This window comes from Hemibagrus wyckioides, linkage group LG10 (assembly GCF_019097595.1).
Source record: "Hemibagrus wyckioides isolate EC202008001 linkage group LG10, SWU_Hwy_1.0, whole genome shotgun sequence".
NCBI lineage: Eukaryota > Metazoa > Chordata > Actinopteri > Siluriformes > Bagridae > Hemibagrus > Hemibagrus wyckioides.
In genome coordinates this window covers 16,653,262-16,673,399 of record NC_080719.1, presented here as the reverse complement: position 1 = coordinate 16,673,399, position 20,138 = coordinate 16,653,262, and the positions used below count along the sequence as shown (strand labels likewise).

At 41.0% G+C, this 20,138-nt stretch overlaps 1 protein-coding gene across 4 annotated transcripts; it reads left to right on the top strand.

The window, feature by feature from the left end:
- The first annotated feature begins 618 nt into the window (after positions 1-618).
- Positions 619-20,138, top strand: tcf3b (transcription factor 3b). 4 transcript variants are annotated; one of them, XM_058400602.1, is made up of 21 exons: positions 619-1,225; positions 3,060-3,156; positions 4,913-4,985; positions 7,492-7,565; positions 7,677-7,701; positions 8,110-8,150; positions 8,298-8,430; positions 8,522-8,568; positions 11,043-11,142; positions 11,277-11,413; positions 11,781-11,907; positions 12,575-12,633; positions 12,846-12,924; positions 13,259-13,332; positions 13,547-13,762; positions 14,220-14,331; positions 14,430-14,571; positions 14,841-14,894; positions 15,903-16,138; positions 16,619-16,766; positions 16,942-20,138. In XM_058400602.1, the coding sequence occupies exons 2-20, from the start codon at positions 3,082-3,084 to the stop codon at positions 16,762-16,764; spliced, it is 1,950 nt and encodes a 649-aa protein (XP_058256585.1). In that variant the 5' UTR covers positions 619-1,225; positions 3,060-3,081; the 3' UTR covers positions 16,765-16,766; positions 16,942-20,138. The 4 variants fall into 4 exon arrangements, with proteins under 4 accessions (XP_058256585.1, XP_058256586.1, XP_058256584.1 ...); XM_058400601.1 differs by having other exon boundaries at positions 620-1,225; positions 7,677-7,749; XM_058400603.1 differs by lacking the exon at positions 14,841-14,894 and having other exon boundaries at positions 7,677-7,749.

Here is a 20,138-nt window from a genome sequence, read left to right as displayed (position 1 = left end):
CTCCCTCCCTCCCTCCACAAACCCCAGGAAGCTTTATGAATCACACAGAGAGGGAGAAAAGGCCACTTCACTGGCCGTGTTCATGTTTAGCTGATAAACAAACAGTCGAAATAATACGAATGCGTTTATGTTGTGTAAATCCTCCAAACAGGGCACCCTTTCTACAGTCCACTAACATTGTGCTTCATGCACTAGTACTGAGTTAGTAGACATTGCAGTTCTCTGTTTATAGGCTGAGAATTTACCCGTGTCCAAGAGGAGAGAAGTTTTATCCAAACACCTAAATTAACACGTGCGAAAGGATTCGTTTGTGTATCGTTACTAAACGTTAAAAAGAAACCCATTCCCCCGCTAGTCTTATTTTTTAAGCAGGTTTTAAACCATGTTGAAATTTCAGAGCGGGAGGCGACGCTAACCAGAGCAACAAAACGATATCTCAAGCCCCTTCACACAGCCTCACTGGAACACACCGCGGGCGTCACGAAAATGGGTGGGGCTTAACTGAACAACCACTCTTTCAATTGGGTAGCTTTGCCGTCCATTACGTCTATTCGTCCTCCTATTGGCTACTCATTTGCGGGTTTATCTCTCCATCGCGTGCTGCTCCTGTAGTGCCACAGCTTATTATCCTACGATCTACGTCCGCCGAAATATATAGTTCGCATCGGCAATTCTTCTACTTTGCTCTAAACTGCGCGGTGTGTCTCGCACGACACGTCTTAAATGCTTATTTCGCGCTTTCCGCCGGCTATATTTATTTCTCGCTTCTTCGAAGAAGGCGACACAATTGTTTTCTCCTCTGGGCATTTTGAAACTGGACACCGCTGGCGCTGAGGCCCCCTCTTTTCCATGCGGAGGAATACGTTGTTGCTGCTGACAATGTGGATGGAGGAGCTTTAAGATGTCTACTAGAAGAATGAATCCATCTCAATTGTAGCAACAAAAAAGAAAAAAGCGAAGACTTGTGGCTGGCAGCGCTCGGTTGTTTGGATACCGACCGAGTACTTTGTATACTTTGTATTTACGACGCGGATTTGCTTCACCAAAGGATGAAGTGCAAATAGGAGACGGGGTTTTTTTTTTTTTATGGTGATCCAACGCTTTTCATGCGCCGAGGTTCGAATCGTGCTCAAGTTTTTTTTCGGGGGGTTTTTGTTTTCTTTTCATCCTATGAGAGTCAGCCTTTCTTTCTAACCGCTGGATGTGAAGCATCTCATACAGAGAGGTAACATGCTGCGTTTTTATTCTTCGTATCTTCATTTTTGGTTTCTTTTGTCGAATACTGTAAGCAGGCTCTGTGTGTGTGTGTGTGTGTGTGTGTACGTTAGTCCTGAAGTCACTTATTGTTGTGTTGAACTTCCATTTCCTCTGTACTGGGTCTGAGTAATGCAGGCTCCTGGAAAGGCGAGGTGAAGTTTTAATATCTGATATAATATATGGACTTCTGGTCAATTCTGGAAAGTTCAGTTATTTTTTTTTAACATCGGTGTAAGGATTTCTTCGGGGTTAACTTTCTTTGACTGATACCCGACTTTACTGAAGTGGAGCTGTCCATGCAAATCATTTGTTAGCGTTTTCAACATGCTTAATTTGTCGAGTAAACCAAGTTCAATTGGGCTGAACGCTCTCTCTCTCTCTCTCTCTCTCTCTCTCTCTCTCTTCACAAACACTTTTTTTTTCTAACAGCGCTGGTGAAATGACTCCGGTTGTATGTAGTCGCACGTTTGGCAGGAAATTCCTCGTGTCCCCCCCCCACCCCCACTAATACGGCCTGAGTAATTTAACCAGCAGCCCCATCTCACTCCACTCCACTCCCTCCTCTCTCACTCCATCTCAAACACTAAAACTCCATCGAGTTTTTATTTATTCCACAACGAACAGCCTGTACAGATTATCCCATACACTCAGCTCAGCTCAGCTCAGTACGTGTGTATAAATAAATAACGTACCAAAAAAAAATTGAGCCACCGTCTATGAGTCTCGGTCATTTCTCACAGTGTTGGTTATTATCACACAAAAAAGACGTCGCAGGGATGTTGGGCAAAAAGGAAACTTGATTGTTATAATTTGGGAATGAAAAATGCTAAATAGTTCTTTTGTATAGTAGTGACTAAAACTAAACAAATCTCCTGCTAAATAATAGACCGTGTCGAAATAGCAGGCGAACTACAGGTTGCATACTACAACACTGAGCAGTGTGTCAACATAGTGCACCACAACAGGTTGCACAGCCTGCTGAGGTACAACACAAATGGTTGCACACACTCTTTCTGTGTGTGTGTGTGTGTGTGTGTGTGTGTGTGTGTTTTCAGTCGCATATTTCATGTGTGAATGAAAATTGATTTCCAGAAGAAATTTGTTTCCATGCGCGTGAAGACTTTTCATAACCTCAGTCCTGACTGTCAGGAGAGATATTGTCCATCTTTTCGGTCATTTTGCTAAATGTAGGTTCTTGTTTATATCCAGCTTTGTTTATATCCACCGAATTTAAAATAATAGTAATAATAATTTAAAAAAAAATCGTGCGCTTGATTCCTTCACGAAGACGTGTGACCTTTTCAAAGAAAGTCAGAGCAAAAAGGGGTTGCCGAAGGCCTCACGTAAAAAACCGAGGAAATACCAGAGCGTGGAAAACACTGCGACTTAAGTGGTCACTTGAAAGACTTCTCTTGGTGGGAGAAGCTATGACTCTTTTGTGGCACTGGAGCGAAAGATTATGATCAAAATCAGCCAGAATAGGGTTTTTCGTTGTAGCACAGGAGAGGAGTTTACGTTGAGCCAGGGTGGATTTTTTTTCACATCATCATGGTTTATCTTCCAAGCCAAGGCCAAAGTTGTCATCCTGAAGATGAGATTGCATCAGGGTGGGGCAAGAATGTTCTGGACTTTTTTAGTTTGACTTTGTCGTACGCATTGCTGTTATTTGTCCACAATTATATTAATTGTTCTTCTCATTTATGGCTTTGGTCTTAGTCGACGTGTTTGCACTGCGGAGGTAAACCAATAGCATGAGTTTTTATTTTCGTTTTGCTCACGTCAGTTGAAACTTTCTCTTGCAGGGCTCTTTAAAGACAGCGGGGCATGAACGAGCAGCAGGGCCACAGAATGGCGGTCGAAACAGATAAGGAACTCAGCGACCTCTTGGATTTTAGTGCGGTAAGGAAAAGAAAGAGTGAATATGTGTGTGGGGGTGGGGGGTGGGGCCACGGGGGGATTGGGGGTTGAGGCAGAGAGGAGTTTAGCTTGGTTGAGGGAACACTTGAGAAGTTCATTACCTGCTTGTGATCCTTTGTTGAAACGGGCTTAGATGTGTGAATGTGACCCGTACATTAGAATTTTAAAGGCTTGCATCCTCCCTGTAGTGTGTGTGTGTGTGTAGTGAGGAAAGACCTGTCACATTGCAATAGTTCCTTTCATTTCTCTGCTAAGGCCATGACTACAATCACTCATCACACGCTTTTGTTGAAAAGAGTGTGCATTCTAGGTCCAGGGTACCTAAAGACATTGTCGCAGATTGTGCAAACGTTTATTTTCAACTTTGCTCCAAACTATACAAGTTATTGGCGCATCATGACAAGGGTCTAGGGAAAGATTATTGTGTTATGTGTGCATTAGATTCAACCTTTAAAGAAAAATTTATTTCAAAATGTTTTTATATTTAGTTATAATTTTATTATGCACATATATATTTTTTTGGAATAAGATCATGGTTCGGTTGTTAAAAAAAGCTAGCAATAATAACCTTTTTTTTCCTTTTGCATTTACATTGTCGGCTCCTTATGTAATTTTCTGGTGCAGTCAGAATATGCCATATGTTTTTTTTTTTATAGAGGTTCCATGTTTTATTCCAGTGACTTTGATGAGCCTATTCCGAGAGTTATAGTCTACATAAATTAGGGATTGCGATCTTTCATTCGGTTTGCTGTAGGCTTTATTTGTATAAAAACCAAGTGGGTTTTCTGTACTTATTTATTTTTTAAAACATATTATTTTATTTTTATTGTCTGTTACAATTTCCCTTATACTGGGATATGTAAAAAATAAATAAATAAATAAAAATCACATCTTATTCACTTTTATGAGAAATAAATAAATAAATAAACAAACGGTTATGAGCAACATCCATTTAGTGCATTGGAAAAGTTTCCAGCCTGTAGCATCCTGACATGCGGCTGTCCCTTTTTTTTGATCCGCTCAGGTCCTGTCGTATTTATATGCTGACTGAAATAAAGTATCATCTCAGAACAGTATGGACAGTGTGAAAGTTCGTTATTCTCGGTGCTGTGTAGGGATGATGCAATCTTTTCCACAGTAAGAGGAAAAAAGTTCACAGAGGCCATGGCTAGGTCACCATGTTGGTGTTTCCACAAACTTGGCTTTAATTGATTTGAAGGGTGCAAGAGCAACGATTATGAAATGAATACCTGTCGATTCTCTGCATCCTGGTCTAGATGTGTGTGTATTTATTTTCACAAAAGTTTTTATCTGGTGTATTAAAGTTTACCATTGCATTCTTGTGCTGATGTTATATGACTCTAACGATGCGGTAAAGTCATATATGATTCTGTGTGATTAGTGTAAAGAAAAGGATGCTTAAAACCCTTACAATATTTTTCATTGACAAAGCTGTCGTCATGAGCTTTGGGAATGTCCGTGATTGTGTGAATATATTAAATGTTTTCAAAATATAGCTTATGATTATAGTTTAAGTATTCTGTGGTTAACAAAAAAATTGTGCTATACTGGTAAATCAGTCTGGTACTGTATTTCAGTGAAGACATGTTATACTCCAGGGCTCCTTTCTCTCTCTCTCTTTTTTTTTTTTTTTTTTTTTTTATTGGAACTGAGCTGTGTTGAAGCCTTACTGCATGCTGTAATGTTTTTTCCCCCCTCTGTCCTTCCTTTGTGCTAGATGTTTGCGCCCCCTGTGGCCAATGGGAAGACTCGACCAACCACGCTTGCCAGCAGTCAGTTTGGTGGCTCGGGTGAGTTTATCTTATCTCCTCGTGTGAATATACTCACGGTCCATTTTAACGTTACTGCACTACGTATCTCTTCGTCTTGAAATGAACTTAAGTTACCAATTGTTTGGTTTCTGTTTGTTCGCTCAACTTTAGTTCCCCATTTCTGTGTGAACTTTTGCCACTGGCATCATATCATGTGATTCAGCCCCTTCACAGCTTTGTTAAAAAGTTCGAGGTGTCCTTGCATTTCTCTCAGATTTTTTTTTTCTCATGCCCGTGTTCTTTTCTCCACATCGACACACCAAACATCTCAGTGAATGGGAACAATCTGAGAACAAAGGGTTAAATGGAGGTCTCTAACCGATTCCCCCACCTCACAGCATAAAATACTCCTCCCCCTGAACAACAGAACACTTTCTCCCCCCGCCGACTTGCAGGAAACGGCTCTGCGCTGAAACAAAGCTTCATCCATGCCCCCTACCATCTCAAGAGCTCCCCAGCAGCCCAGCATGAAGATAGCAAAAGTACATGCTGGGAAAAATCAGTGACGTCTTTCTCAAATTCAGACAGCATTACTCTAGCGATAAGAACATGAATCACCTAGTCCATGAGCTGGTTATTTGCCTGGTGAAATAACTTGGTCACATAAATATGTCCAGACTTAACAAGATGCCTCTAGACGACCTGGAGCTAGGAGACTTTGGGTGCTTTTTCTGGGTCAGTTTTGTTTTTATATCCAAGTGGACATTTGATCCTAGATCAAAACTTTTCCTAGAACTTTTGATGAGATGTTTACAAGCCTTGGACAGCAGCAGACTTCAGTTTTTCATGGAACTCTGAAAAAGAGGGTATACCATGCCTCTGTAGAAATGATCAGTAGAGCTTTTGAGTTTACACGCGAGTGTAAAAAGTTAAACTGCAAGAATTTAAACATCCTGAATGAAGCAAAGGCCATCCATGCTGTGTCTGTCTCTCAAGACAAAGTGCTCGGAAGGGTGCTAATTGCATTAAACTCCCTCTCCATCTACCCCCACCACCTCATCACTCACTTTGCCGGTGTGTATCTGGACACCCGTGATTGCGGGAGAGCTCTGTCCGAGTGGGCTCCTGCGGCCGTCCTCTCGCTCACCTCCACAGCTGCCTGTCTCGTCACCCAGTATGCACAGTGTTCAGACAGGACACAGCCCATTTCCCTCTTGCTCACACCTTTGCAGCCTAACACATGCTCGTCTTCAATCAAAGCCTCTACTCTTCTGCTTGGATGGTTTTGGATTTAGAGTGTGGTTTCTGTTTGGAAGCCTCTGCCTCTATATCTGGGATTTGACATGTCCTGATTGCTTAGGTGTAATATTTTGGTCGTCAGTGTTGGCAGTGGTGTTTGAGTGTTTCTCCGGTTCTAAAACCCCCTCCTCAATCTATTAAGATTACCAGGAAGGATGTGAACCTATTTACGGCTTATTGAAACTGGAACTGAAAAAGACTGCACTTCATTTAAATTCATTCATTTGAAGCCTCTATTGCATGAGTGTGAAAACTGCAAGCGTCGTGAAGTATACTGTACCGACACAGGATTTTTAAAACTTCACTGGAGGTCTGTAGAGCTGTCAAGGATCTGTCATAGATGCAAGTGAAAGCTTAAATCAAGTCCTACATGTAGCACCTCGCACTCCCTCTGAATGACTTTCCCTGCTTTCACGTTTCCCACCTTAAACTATTTCATACCCTGTATTCTTTCACACGGCCAGTCGGTGCCCACTTCATTTGCCATGCCGCCTGCGTAGGCTTCATAGATCACGTCTGTCAGCGTGGATGTCGCTATTTGCACTGCTTTGTTAGCTTCATCACTCATGCTCAGCCTTCAGCCGCTGCGATCGCCGAAGCCCCCTCTTCTCTCAAAAGGGGAATATGAATATTCATAAAGCGACTGCATTAATATGCACAATTATGCAAATCAGCATGCAATTAAGCTGTGTGTCTCCAGAGAGCTTAGCGAGCATTAAGGCATAAAACATGGAGAGAAAGGAGAGGGTTATACGAAAATTAGGCTCTGTATGCTTTCATAAATTCTTTTATAGTGGTTTTGGAAGCAGATGCCGTATATAACTCGTATAAGAAGCAGGTTGCAATTATCCTGTGTATAGGTTGCATAGCGGTGTATGTCATGCACACACATCTCATTTCTGTTCTTCTGATCTGTTGTTTTTCTTTCTCCATTTTACATAATTTCTTCATTCTAATGATCTCCTAATGAACGGCCACTCTTTTCATAGTGCTGGATATTAATCCCTGCTGAATGACATGGGTTAGCTCATTAGAGCTGTGTAATGCCCCAAGAAGAGATCCCTATAACTTCAGCCTTTGAGGCTGCAGCTCTTGTAATCAGAGATTCACAAACCAAATGTCAAAAAAAGCCCATGTGAATAAGCACAGAAGGAACTGAATGTTTTTTTTCCCCCCCTCTACTTGAATCTGTTGAGCTTCTCTTTACCGTCTGTCACTAACTTTCCTGGCATCCTGTGTATTGCAGGATTGGATGAGCGCAGTGGTTCCAGTCCCTGGGCTGCTGGGGAGCAGGGCAGCCCTTCGTTCAACCATGGACGGGTAAGGAAGAGGCACTGTTGTTTTGGAAAAAATAAATAAATAAAGGATATTGTAATTCTTTTTAAAAAATGCAGATAGAAGTTAACTTTTTGATTTTTTTTTTATATACAGAGTTACAGCGAGGGCACACACTACGGTGAGCATGATGGGCTGTCTTCCCCATTCCTCAGCTCTGGGATTGGCGGTGAGGTTTTACTTTTTTCTTTTGAGCGTCTTTGTGTCTCTCTACATGTGTTTCTGTCTGTGTGATGCTGAGGCCGCTGAGGCAGAAATTCTCCCTTGAGGTTTGACCAACAGTGCCTCTTTGTAGCTGAGCAAGACCCCTACTTTCGGGGGAGGGGCAGACTCATAACTTCCATCCGCTTCGCTGTTCTTTTTTTTTTGAAGAAAGAATTAAGTGGTTTGCTTCATTTGCTGACTTTGTTAAAACATGTATCTTAACAATAATTATATAATGAAATAAATTATTAACCCGCTGTGTGTTTTAGTCACTGTCAAAGAATTTTATTTATTAATTTGTTTATTTATTTTTTTTTGCTTATAGGAAAGAATGAAAGGGGACCTTACTCTTCATTCAGTACCCAGGTACGATGGAGAAAAGGATGCTATTACGGGGGGAAAATATTCACCCTGACACTTGAACGCTCTCTCTGTTCTGAACTTTGCTTTTACGTGGTTGACCAAGAGTAAAATAAATATTTCTCTGTGGTCTGCTTCTTTCTGTCTGTGTAGCAAGGGTTCCTGCCTTCAGACATTGTGATGGCCAATGCTGATGCCATGTCTCCCTCAGGCTTGAAGTCTGGCTCTCAGTTTTACCCCACATTCTCCAACAACCCCCGGAGACGCCCACCAGATGGAAACATCGGTAAGAGAAATATAAATGTAGCGAGCTCTTGGACACGTAGCTTTGTGTGAAGATTCATCCGACAGCTTTGTGACCTTATTTTTTTTTTCAGACACCCAGCCGAAAAAGATTAGGAAGCCACCAGGACTGCCGTCTTCTGTAAGTACAGGCATCTAAGCTGCTTCTAGATCCCCCTTCCCCCTGCAGGTCTCAGTAAGCAAGTTCAGCATCAGTAGTTTTGTGACAGGAGTCATGCAATTGCACTGTAACAAAGACTCGAATCCACAGTAAAAAAAAAAAAAATGTTCTGTGCTGGTGCATGGCTACAGCTTTCTTCTCTTTGTGGAGTCTGAATCCATGAATATGTGCAAAATATAGCAGGGCCGTCACACAGCTGTGTTCCATAAGCTGTGAACATGCTTCAGCTAATTTGGGAAATGCTGAGGGGAAAAAAAAACAAAAAAAAAAAACGGCTGGTCCAGGTGACTGGGGAATGAGTGCAGTATTAATATTATAAAGTCCAAAGGCTTCTAGGATTCCCAGCAGTCGTCTGCATTTGACGTATATGTTGGCCAAGATTAGTAAATAAGACTTTTTGCCAGAGACTGCTGGCACACTCTGGGTGGAAAACGTCCATGTTGTGAAGAAACATATTTAAACAAAGTCACTGCTATAGAAATACACATCCAACAGTTTTGGACATGTTGCACAAACAGGAAATGGTGGAATGTCTTAGAACAAGGTATTTGGTGAAGGATTCCTTTCATGCAGCTTTACTGAAGGGCAGAATTTTATACGGTTTCAGGCTTCGGTGTTGTTTGCTAATAATGTTAGGCCCATTCAAAGAGTAATTGTTTTGTCTTGGTCCGAAGCCAAATGAGCTTACCACGTGCCCTCCAGACGCACATAACGCACCCCTCCCCCACCCCTCGCACTAGCCTCCCATCGACCTAAACCTGACCACACGACAATGTCCTTCCCTCTGCACACTGGTACCAGAAGTGAGTCCCCCTTCTGTGCCCCATTTATTTGTTCCTTTCGTTTTCTTCTCCCTCTTTGTCTCACTAACCTGTCTTTGCTCAGATTAATAGCTGATGATCCTGAGTTGCACCCCCTCCCTTTTTTTTTTTTTTTTTTTTTTTTGTCGAGCTCCTGTTCTGTGCTGCAGTGGTAAGGTTCTGTCTGCTAGGTAACTTCCTGTTGCCCAACACCCACTCCTCCAGCTACATGGGCCACTTTCCTTTACTGCCTGAAAGCCTGCACTGACTTTTCTAAGGCTTTCCGTACATTATGTGGCTTTTTTAGCTTTATGTTTGAAGGTTCCACGTTGTGACGCATTGTCCTTTGTCTTATATCGCATATTTTTTTTTCTTTCTTACTCTGAATTGCTCTAAAATCAAAGGCTTTATTAGTCTAATTTATGCTAGGTGTTAGTCTTATGTATTGCTTTCTAACAACACCTAAAAGAAAAGACTTTTTTGGGTGGCAAAGGCTGCATCTCATTTCGTCTTCGCAGGCTCTCATCTCTAGCTACCATGTGACCAGCCAGTCTATTTTTTTCCACTTCCCTCCCCTCCTTCTGCAAGACCTCTCCCCTTGTCACTTCTCACCACCTCCCCCCTTACTCCTCTCTTCTCCTTCCTTCCCTCCCTCTCTACCCTCCCTCCCTCCCTCCCTCCCTCTCCTCTCTTCTCTTCAGCCCAGCTGCCTGTGGAGTTGGACAGGCTCCAGGAGCAGGCAGATGGCTCTGTAATTAGAAGTGCATCTCTCCGTTCCCTTCCCACTTCTCCCGGTTAAATCAAATTACAGGAAAAAGAGAAATATCAGTTTGCTGGATTTGTCAATTCTCCACTGGGCTCCAAACTACTTTCCCCCCGGTATTCGCCTGTGCACAGAGTTTTATACAAATCATACATGGCAAGAGTATACGGTGGCCCATTATGTAGCCGAGCGTGATATGTGGCGGCATGTGGTTGTTTGCGCGAGATGTACTGAAGAAATACAAATCAGCATCTTGAGCTGGAAAATGAATCTGAAAATGGTTTTTTCCCCAAACTGCCAGTGCTTTCGGGTTCTGCTACATTGATCCGTAATCCTTTTATTCGTTATTTCGATTTATTTAATCTGGCCAGTTGAGGGGAAAAAAAAAGAGATGCCACTTTAAATGTGTGCCACAGACACGAAGAATGCTTTGCTCGATCCTGTAGAGCAATACATCCCGAGGGTGCTTGACTTGATCTGGATGATGCTTTTAGAGATGCCCTTTTGTACGCGCCCACCCTCTCCTGCTTTTGGCTCACGGGAGAGAGCAAGAGGATGCACAGACTGTGCCGCGACATGGCTGTGGCACCTTTCCCAGCATGCTGTGTTCCTAGTCCCTGTCACTTTATCTGAGGGAGCTCTGTGGAAACACTTGCACACGTCATTTGCCCAATATATAAATTAATAAAGAAAATAAATAGACGTGAGAGCACTTGACAAACTCTTTGGGCCCTTTTTCGGTCCTCTCGAGTGCTGAATAGCTGAAGCATGCACAGCTGTGCAGATATTGCTGTTTAGGTCATTATTCGATTGTTCCCTTAAGCGCAGATGCAGTTTTGTTGCTTCAGTATGTGGTTTTTATTTTGGGCCAGGTGTATGCCTCCACGTCCGGTGATGAGTATCCTCGAGACGGTGCTGGATATCCAGGCTCCAAAACGGGTCCCGTGTACCCCGGCTCTTTTTACATGCAAGGTGTGTTTCAGCAACATGGACTGGGTTCACGTGTACCATTTTTCAGTAGCGTGCTTAAAAAAAAAGGTGCTTTTTCATTGTATTCAATGTAGTTGTGTAAATATAAAACTGTATTTGTACTCTCCTACTAATAGAGGGTCTGCACCCTTCCTCTGATCCCTGGGCGTCTTCTGGGCCTCTGGGCCAGTCGGGCTATTCGGCCATGCTGGGCAACTCGCCCCACATCAGCCAGCCAGGTTCCTTCACTGCCATCAATCCACAGGACAGGATGGTGAGTCTCTCTCTGGTCCATTACCCTGCTCATCCTGCGCCATTAAAGCAAGCAGTTTTGTTTCATGCTTTTGTTCTGTGATTGCTGGCTGAATTAAATAATCATTTGCATTTTCCAAGAGAATCTGGATAATAAAGTTAATCATTTTTTCATATATGATAAAGAATCAACAGTATTTCCAGTATATACTGGTTTTCATGAAAGCACCAGTTTTCCAAATGTAGTAATTCCATAGGTATTATTCTGATACTACTAATTGCATTAATTTTCTTGTTCAGTGTTGTTATAGACTAACGAGGCATTGCTATTGATCTGTTACTACTGAGTGACCCCAGGCTTTATATGCGATGTGATCATGTCGTTCCAGAAGCGCCAGCCGCTGCCTCTTTCTCCACAAAACTACCCTCTTCACGGCGCTGACGTCAACGGCTTCCATTCAGGCTCCGGAGCCTACAACCACACGTCGTCCATTAACGGAGCTGACAGCATTATGGGTGTGAAACCATTCATGTGTCTTTGGTTTAAGCCGCAAATTTTACTCTTGCCTTTTTCACCTGCCTAAAGATTCTAATTTGACATATGAAGCTGTCATTGGTATGACTTTTTTTAAGTGGATGTATATTAAGAAGGATAGCATTAAATGGTTTGCTTTGAGCTGTAGCGTTCTCCTGAGCATAGAGAAGAATAAATGGTTTAATATATTTTCATTGCCCGAGACATCTGGCAAAGTATACCAACATTTTGTTCATCTCTAACATTAGCTAATTTGGTAGGTGCTGTGGCTAAAAGCTTCTGGGTATTATATCTTCCTTTAATCATTTGCATGTGGGAAGTGTTTGCTCCTGAGCCACTAAATCTGTTTTGTGAAATCACAAGCTTAAACTCGTGTAATAATTTTTCCCAAATGTTTAGAGAAAGGTCTCTGTATTAAAAAAAAAAAAATAATAATAATAATTTAGCACTTTGTTAATGAACTAAATTCAAAACAGTTATGGAAAAATCCCATTTTCGCCCATTTAGGGGCACTTTAAATTGGGTTTAATATTCCTGGTAAATCTTATATAAATTTGTAATCGAAAATATATTTAAAGCCTACCTGATGCGATTTGGTGTTTTTAAAGGTTAGTGATTAATTCTTGTTCCCCCCCCCCCTTCTTACAGTCAGTAGAAGTTCAGCTACAGGCAGCTCAGGTGATGAGATTGGAAAAGCCCTAGCCTCGGTGAGTGGGGACTCATTAGTTTCGGCCCCTCTGGCTGTGTTTAAAACTGATTATGTACTGGTTTCACTACTAGAGTATTTAAAGTATAATGACTAATTGTGTTGGATGATATTGCCCATACTATCCCCTCATCTTATATGCCCTTTCATTCAAACTTGTGTAGGTTTAATGAAAATAACCGAGTGTACTCACAGTATGTTCACTTATCACAGATCTACCCTTCAGACCACAATAGCAACAATTTCCCCTCCACACCCTCCACGCCAGTCGGCTCACCCCAGGGCATTGCAGGTATGTCACATGCAACATTTTTCCTAAACCCTGCCTGCACTTACAATACTGTGTTGGTCATATGGCCAGTTCATATCAGTTCTCGAAATGAATCTCTAAATTAACTTGTTTTATACTATATGAAATATCAATATGAAAGTGATAATAGAAGAAAGGCATATATTAAAACCTCACTTTCCTGCTGCGGTGTTTGTGAGCACATGCCTAGACTGCAAATGAGCTTCTCCTTCGCCAAACACGTCCTTGGAGCGCCCTCTGTCGTTCCTGATTCGGTACTGCATGCCAGTTTTTAATATATTCCATGTTTGATTCACGTTGACGTTATGTCCAATAGGTGCTTCTCAGTGGCCAAGATCTGCTAGCCAGACAGCTCTCTCACCTAGCTATGAAGGTGGACTACATGCACTTGTGAGTGTCATGACACGTTCTTGAGCCTTATAAAATAAGCAGATATTAAACACTAAAGTAATTAGCCTTAGTTAGTAATTAGTACAGTAATTACTAATTAGAATGTTATAATATATATTATATTATAATTAGTAATTAGAACAGTAGGAAAAAAAAGAATTTTGTCTCGTCTTAGTGTCTTTGTCCTGCTTATGTTTCCGCTTTACTTTAACAGCAAAATAAAATGGAGGACCATCTAGAGGAGGCCATCCATGTGCTGCGCAGTCATGCGGTGGGTCAGGGCCCAGGCGCAAGCCTTGGTGGGGCCCATTCAGAGGTTCACAGTCTGCTGGGTGCTGTGTCCTCGTCTGTTCATAATGGATCCCTGGGAAGCCTTGGCCAGGGCTTCCCTGGTGCTGGGCTGGCTCTGGGCAACAGACATCCCGCTATGGTGAGTTCACCAAGCACCTGGATTAACAGGGAGTCATTCTGGCATCGGCACTAATCGCCAGATTACCCTGAGTTTGTGTCACTCTGAAATCAAAGTGTATTCATTCTGGTTTGGGCAAAATATTAGCTTAATTTTAACATTTGGCTATTAGACAGATTAAGAATGGTAGATTTAAAAAAAAAAAAAAAAAAATCTGACCATGACACCCCTAGGGTTCTGTGAATCTTTGCCTGGGGTTCAGTTATATTATTTATTTAATTTAGTCACAGCATTGCAAACCACAACTTATCATTATGATATTTTTGATAGTTATTATTGAGTTCTTTTAGTTCCCCTGGTCAACTGGGTTTAGTTAAACCTTAATAGTGGTAATTTGTATACTGTCTATATAAAAGTATATATTGAAATATATTTACATGTTTAGTAACCTTTCTCTGTATTGACCTGTGTTTTTCAGGGTGGAAGCCACCACGATGACCCTGCATGCCTCCCTCCCAGCAGCAGCCTATTACCAACATCCCACGCCTCGAGCACCCCACAGCCTGCAGGAGCACCAGAGGGCTTCACTAGTCCGTACCAACCAGATCTAACCAAATGACCTTCAGATGTGCAGAGAGATGTATGGTTGTGGTTTGCTTGTGTGTTTATGCTTGTTCTCTGCCTGCAGGTTTGCCAGGAGGCGTAGCCACACACTCTTCAAACAGCTCCGATATTAAGAGGGAAGACCGAGAAGACGATGAGAACTCTTCCATTGCAGATAAGTCTGAAGAGGAAAAGAAGGACCCCAAAGTGTCTCGCAACAGAACAAGGTATGAGATTGTTATGATTTTAGTAACCAATTCTTTGACATAAATTGAGTCCTAGGTGTGCCTTCCACATCTTGCATGGCTGGAAATGTGACTGTTTAAATCACGCCCTTCCAGCGAACTGTGTGTAATGTTGTATTTACTGGTTAATGTGCTCATGCTCTTGAACAAAGGGCAGAGTCTGTATTCAAAGTGTCTGGGCTTATCCCAGGCACACTGCTCCCTCTCATGGTCTTTTTCCCTCCCCTCCCCAACTCTCACATTGTTTTCAGAAAGGAGGCGTTTTCCCTCCAGGTCCATTCAAGTGTTTCAGACCAGGGAGAAGAGTAAGTCTATCTCCCCCTATAGAATGCACTGCTGAGACGCTTTAGGATCAAACAGTCGAATGTTTTTCTTGATCGAAACCTTTGTATTGTATAGAACATACATATATTTGTCAGTTCCCCAATGATGAATCTTTGATGCTGTTGGTACAGATTGTCTTATGAAGTCAATAAAGTTTAATGATTTGTATTGGTCAAATTAGACACACTGATTATCGTGTGTTTAATACTATTCATGGATAGCCATTAAGACAGAACTATATAGTGTCAGTTTAAGTGACGTGGAATGCACTCTTTCTCACACACATACAAAATGTTTGTGCTGTTTGTTTGTTTGTATGTTTTTGACTGAACCACTGCTTTAATTATTTAAAAAAATGCCACATCTTTTGACCAAAGCTGTTTTAGAGCTGCAAGGCTAACTATATATAGCTACTAGTGTCAGTTTAGTACAAGCTGCATGTTTAAATTATCTCTCACTTATCACAAACCACATCAGGCACTATTTAAGCAATCTTAAATACTTCAATCATTTCTAATATGCTTGCTTATATGCTTTATTATATATATAGTTATCAGTTAAGAATGGATTAAGGTTTATTGCCGAAGAGCAGTAGCAGCCATCTTGAATATTTTGGCATCACGCAACACGAGCAAGAAACTTAGTAAACAAGTGTTGCCCAAAGTTCGTAAACAGAATTGTGTCAGATGATACTCATGATAGTCTATATTTTATCTTCCAAATTCAGATTTTAGAGAACTGTTTTTGTCCACACAGCACCTCTGAGCAACACCATGTCTTTAGAGGAAGATCTGTTCGATTAAATCTTGTTAGTGATATTAGCCTTGCAGCTCCTGTGTAATACTGTAGAAGGAAACTTCTAAACATGTCTTGATGAATTCATTTTCATTAAGTAAAGAAAATCACTGAAGCCTGACCTATAGCACAATTTTTTTTTTAACATGCACACAGTTTTTGAACTTTACCTCATTTTCCTCACCTTTTTATAGTAAAGATGACGAGGATGATGAAGATCTGCCAGCTGAGGTGAAGATGGAACGGGAGAAAGAGCGGCGTGTAGCCAACAACGCGCGTGAGAGATTGCGTGTCCGAGACATCAACGAGGCATTTAAAGAGCTGGGCCGCATGTGTCAACTACACCTGAGCACGGACAAACCACAGACCAAACTGCTCATCCTTCACCAGGCCGTCAACGTCATCCTCAATCTGGAGCAGCAAGTGCGGGGTCAGTGCTGGCTAAAATACGTCCCTCTTCAAGTGATTACTGTCTTTCTTCCGAATGCTTGGCATTATTGGATCATGTCAGCTGCAAAATCCTTGTGTCTGTGTTATGCCCTAATATATTTTAATCTCTTAGGTAATATTTAGTTTAGAAGCCTTGCCCATCAATCTGTATATTGCATGGAAGATGTATGGGATTGGGTTTTCTTGCAAGAAAATTGTAGGAAAATATGGTTCAGTTAAATCAATGAAAGTTGCATGATTTGGCGATGGCTATAGATATGTGATGGGTTGTTGTGAATGATTTGGGATTTGTTTTTTTGGCAATTAATTTCAACAAAGAAAAGGAAATAGGCTTATTCAGAGTCTTGTTAGAGTGCAGTTTTCCATACTGATGCTTCCTGTGGTTGGTTAATATTACAATTACAGTTAACAACAAAGCCCCGCTTATATATTCTGCTTTCTCTTGTTTTCCCCCTTCCAGAGCGCAATCTAAACCCGAAGGCAGCATGTCTGAAACGACGGGAGGAAGAAAAAGTGTCTGGAGTAGTGGGTGACTCTCCAATGCAGCTGCCAGGCCCTCACCCTACTCTGGGAGGAGATGGACACAGTTCTGTCGGTCATATATGATGGTAGGTCTAAAGAGCTTCAAGCTGATCGATGGATAGATTTTTTTTTTTTCATTCATATTACATGTTCGGCTGTTCGGTTTTCATATCCTGGTGATTATTCTCTTAGAAAATGCTCAGGGTTTGTGTAGACTGATAAGTTATATCTAAACCAATGCAAATGTGACTTGTTTTGCAGATCAGTGGCTCATGGAAGAAGTGGCCTTTTTTATCTCTTCCTTCATCCTCTTCAAAGTATGTGTGTGTGTGTGTGTGCGCGTGAGTGTGTTTTCACACATGTTGACTTGGAAAGTGTATCGTCCATGAAATGTAAGAGGTGCATCTTCACACGTCCAGAAACACAAGTGTACTGCCAAACTGACAACCCATTTTGCTGCACTCCTGATTGTGATTACCAGCGTAAATGTGAAGAACTCTGTGTATTTTATTTTCCTCCTTTTTTTTTGTATTTTTCTGCTTCCATGAACTGATGGAACACAGGGATAGATATATCGTATCTACCGAGGACAATTTACCCCACAGCTGAGAGTATGAGGGGGGAAGAACTTACAAATGTCAAAATATAATCAAGGATTTGTGCCTAAATAATTGTTACATTTTTATAAGAGACACTGAAGCAAATTGCTTACTTGTGTGGAACAAATCTGTTTGGGAGTTGCTTGTAAATGAGCAATGTTTTTATGTAGCTTGGCATTCCCTGCTTAAAGGTACAGTCTTACATGTGTTGTGTAACCAAACCCATGTAAAGTGGGAGAGAACCTGTGGTGCTTTTGGGGACTGCATTTCCCAACATGCCCCTAGGTCTGTATTTAAAGGGAGAAAGCTCACAGACCAGCTAAAGTCATCAGACTCTTGTGAAACGAATGGTTTCAATCAAAGCTGAGATTTTTCTTTTTCGATTAACACTTTTTTTTAAAGCGTCGGACTGTGATCAGTCACCGTTCTGCCAGTCGGAGCAAACACAAAGCTCACGGGAGCTCTGAAAAGGTGTCTGTAAACACCCCAGTTGAAAGTATTTGGTACATTTCTAAGTAAATTCACCAGCGTGTGGTATGTGTGAGTCTCAGCATTCCTGCTTGTTTCCAGTTATCTTGTCTCCTGTATAAACCCAGAACGAAGCCCTGATGCCCAGCAGTGTAAGAGTGTACAATTACATTATTTCAGGGCTATCCTGTCGTCAGCTTAGTAAGTATGCTGTTCTAGCTGAAGATACTCTGATTCACAGAGAGTAAATACTCCAGCACATCTCTCATTGTTCTCTTGTCCTTCCTAAAACACCAGTTCGAAGCATTTTTCTGAAAACAGGCATGTATGCTCTCATCGACTGTTTTTTTGCCAAAACACTGAAACCTCATTGTGTCCACCTCACACATGCATAAAGGATATTATTTCAACTTGAGCAAAATGTAAGAACATATATATATAAAAATATATATTTTGTTAGTATATACATTGTAGATTTATAAATAATAAAAAAAAAAATTCATTATTAATTTGAAGTGTAGAAATCTATATTGTTCGAGAGAGAGAGAGAGCGAGTAGGGCAGGGTATGATGAAATGACTGGAGAAGTGCGTTTCAGAACGGCTGTGGATTATATGCGTAATGTCCATTTCTAGTCCATTCTGTTCAGCTGCGCTCCACTGACCATGGACAGCGTCTGTATGCGTAACATTTACTCTCTATGTTGCTGTGTTTAGGCTTCATTTAGCTCTGTCACAAAAACAGGTAAAGGATTGAATTGATTCTGATGTTTGAGCGTTCTAGGAAGCCTGTTGTGTCAAAACATTGTTACTGATGGATGAAAAAATATCTTTCCTTTTGGTTAGGGAAGGCAGGTAACGCAGTTATGTCACTGTCTGTAATTACAATTCCCTTCATACTGAATTTTTATCAAATTTATTAAGCGACTATTGCCCAGCTCTCGTTTCAGTTTTGAACCCATTATGCAACTGGTTTTGAATGTACACTCAAATATAGATCCTACTCCTTATTTGCTGTACGTCCGAATACTGCCAGTTCACTTCTATTATTTCATATGACAGTATATAATCTATCCATTTCTGATTAAAAACATTTTTATTTTTTTTTTTATATCTTGTGTGATTTACATGGATGGTTTAACGTATGTAAGATAATACAGTGTTAATTCATAATACGTCTACAATCCTGTCTGCTGTGGACACTGTTAAATATCTGTTTTCGAGATAGAGATTATAGGAATTGCATATTGATTACTGAGGGAGGAATGCATAATTGACCTTTGGAATATTTTCAATGTGGCCTTCTCATTCTCAAGGCAGTCGTATTTGGTGCCTTATTAGTGCCTAAATTTATTTTTCTTCTGAAATTATTATTCTTCATTTATCTTTAAAATGTTCTGAAGTGCTCAAAGTAAATGTATGGCTAAAAGTCTCTCGACTGACATTTCATTTTTCAGGAAAAAAAAAGAGAGAGAGAGAGAGAAATGAATCAACTGTTCCATAAATTTCTACATTTCTGATTAGGTATGTGTGATTTTGTCAATAATCTGACGCTTGTGGGGTTTTTTTGTTTTGTTTTGTTTACTTGTGTAACCCCCCCCCTCTCCTATTTCTTTCTGTTGGTGTCTGTTGCCAAGTACTCATGATTGGGAAAGCATGTCAAACTACGGGAGAAGGATCTTCCATTCTGAGGATTGTTTAAACACTAGACTGTTAGCAGTATTTTCCACCACCAGCCAAACACTTAAGAAATGGCATATTGTAGGACTCTAGCAATGAGCACACACATTAGCGTTTGGTTTCATGTTTTCTTTTTTTACAACCCTGAGAGAAATGAAAAGCAGGATTTTTTTTTTTTTTTATCTGTATGGCTTTGCTTTTGTTGCCAACATTAGCTTGAAGTCCATCACTGCATTTACATGACATCCAGAAACATTAAAAAAAATGTTTGTTTGCTGGTTCAATTACACAAGTGAGACATTACAGACTGGAGGATAAATTATTTGGATTTTTCTCCTTTTTAAATTTGTTTGCAACGACTATAAAGATTTCACACAAAACTAAATTTCAGAGTTCTTGTCAAGCATGAACATGCATGTCCTGTGGCAATTTCTATTTTTATGGGAACTGTTCCAGCTTTTCAAAATGCAGCATTTAATAACAACTGTTGTATCTGAAGCAAAACGTCCTGCCTGACATTTTTTTTTAATACTAATACACCACTGTTATTCCAACACTTTGAATAGGGGACATGAACAATACAGAATACTGCTGTTGTGGCTTCAGAGTGCCTCCTGGTGTGGGTGTGTGTGTGGGTCTGCGTGCCTGCGTGTGTGTGTGTGTCTTTTCAGTCTCTTACTTCTGTCTCTTGTTTTTATAAATATATATATATA

What these genes read in the sequence shown, in the direction of transcription:
- tcf3b (XM_058400601.1), top strand. Translation starts at nt 3,082, where the DNA reads ATGAACGAGCAGCAGGGCCACAGAATGGCGGTCGAAACAGATAAGGAA. An exon ending in CTTCGTTCAACCATGGACGG is followed by an intron (nt 7,566 to 7,676) that starts GTAAGGAAGAGG and finishes TTTTATATACAG; the next exon opens with AGTTACAGCGAGGGCACACA. An exon ending in ACTCTTCATTCAGTACCCAG is followed by an intron (nt 8,151 to 8,297) that starts GTACGATGGAGA and finishes CTGTCTGTGTAG; the next exon opens with CAAGGGTTCCTGCCTTCAGA.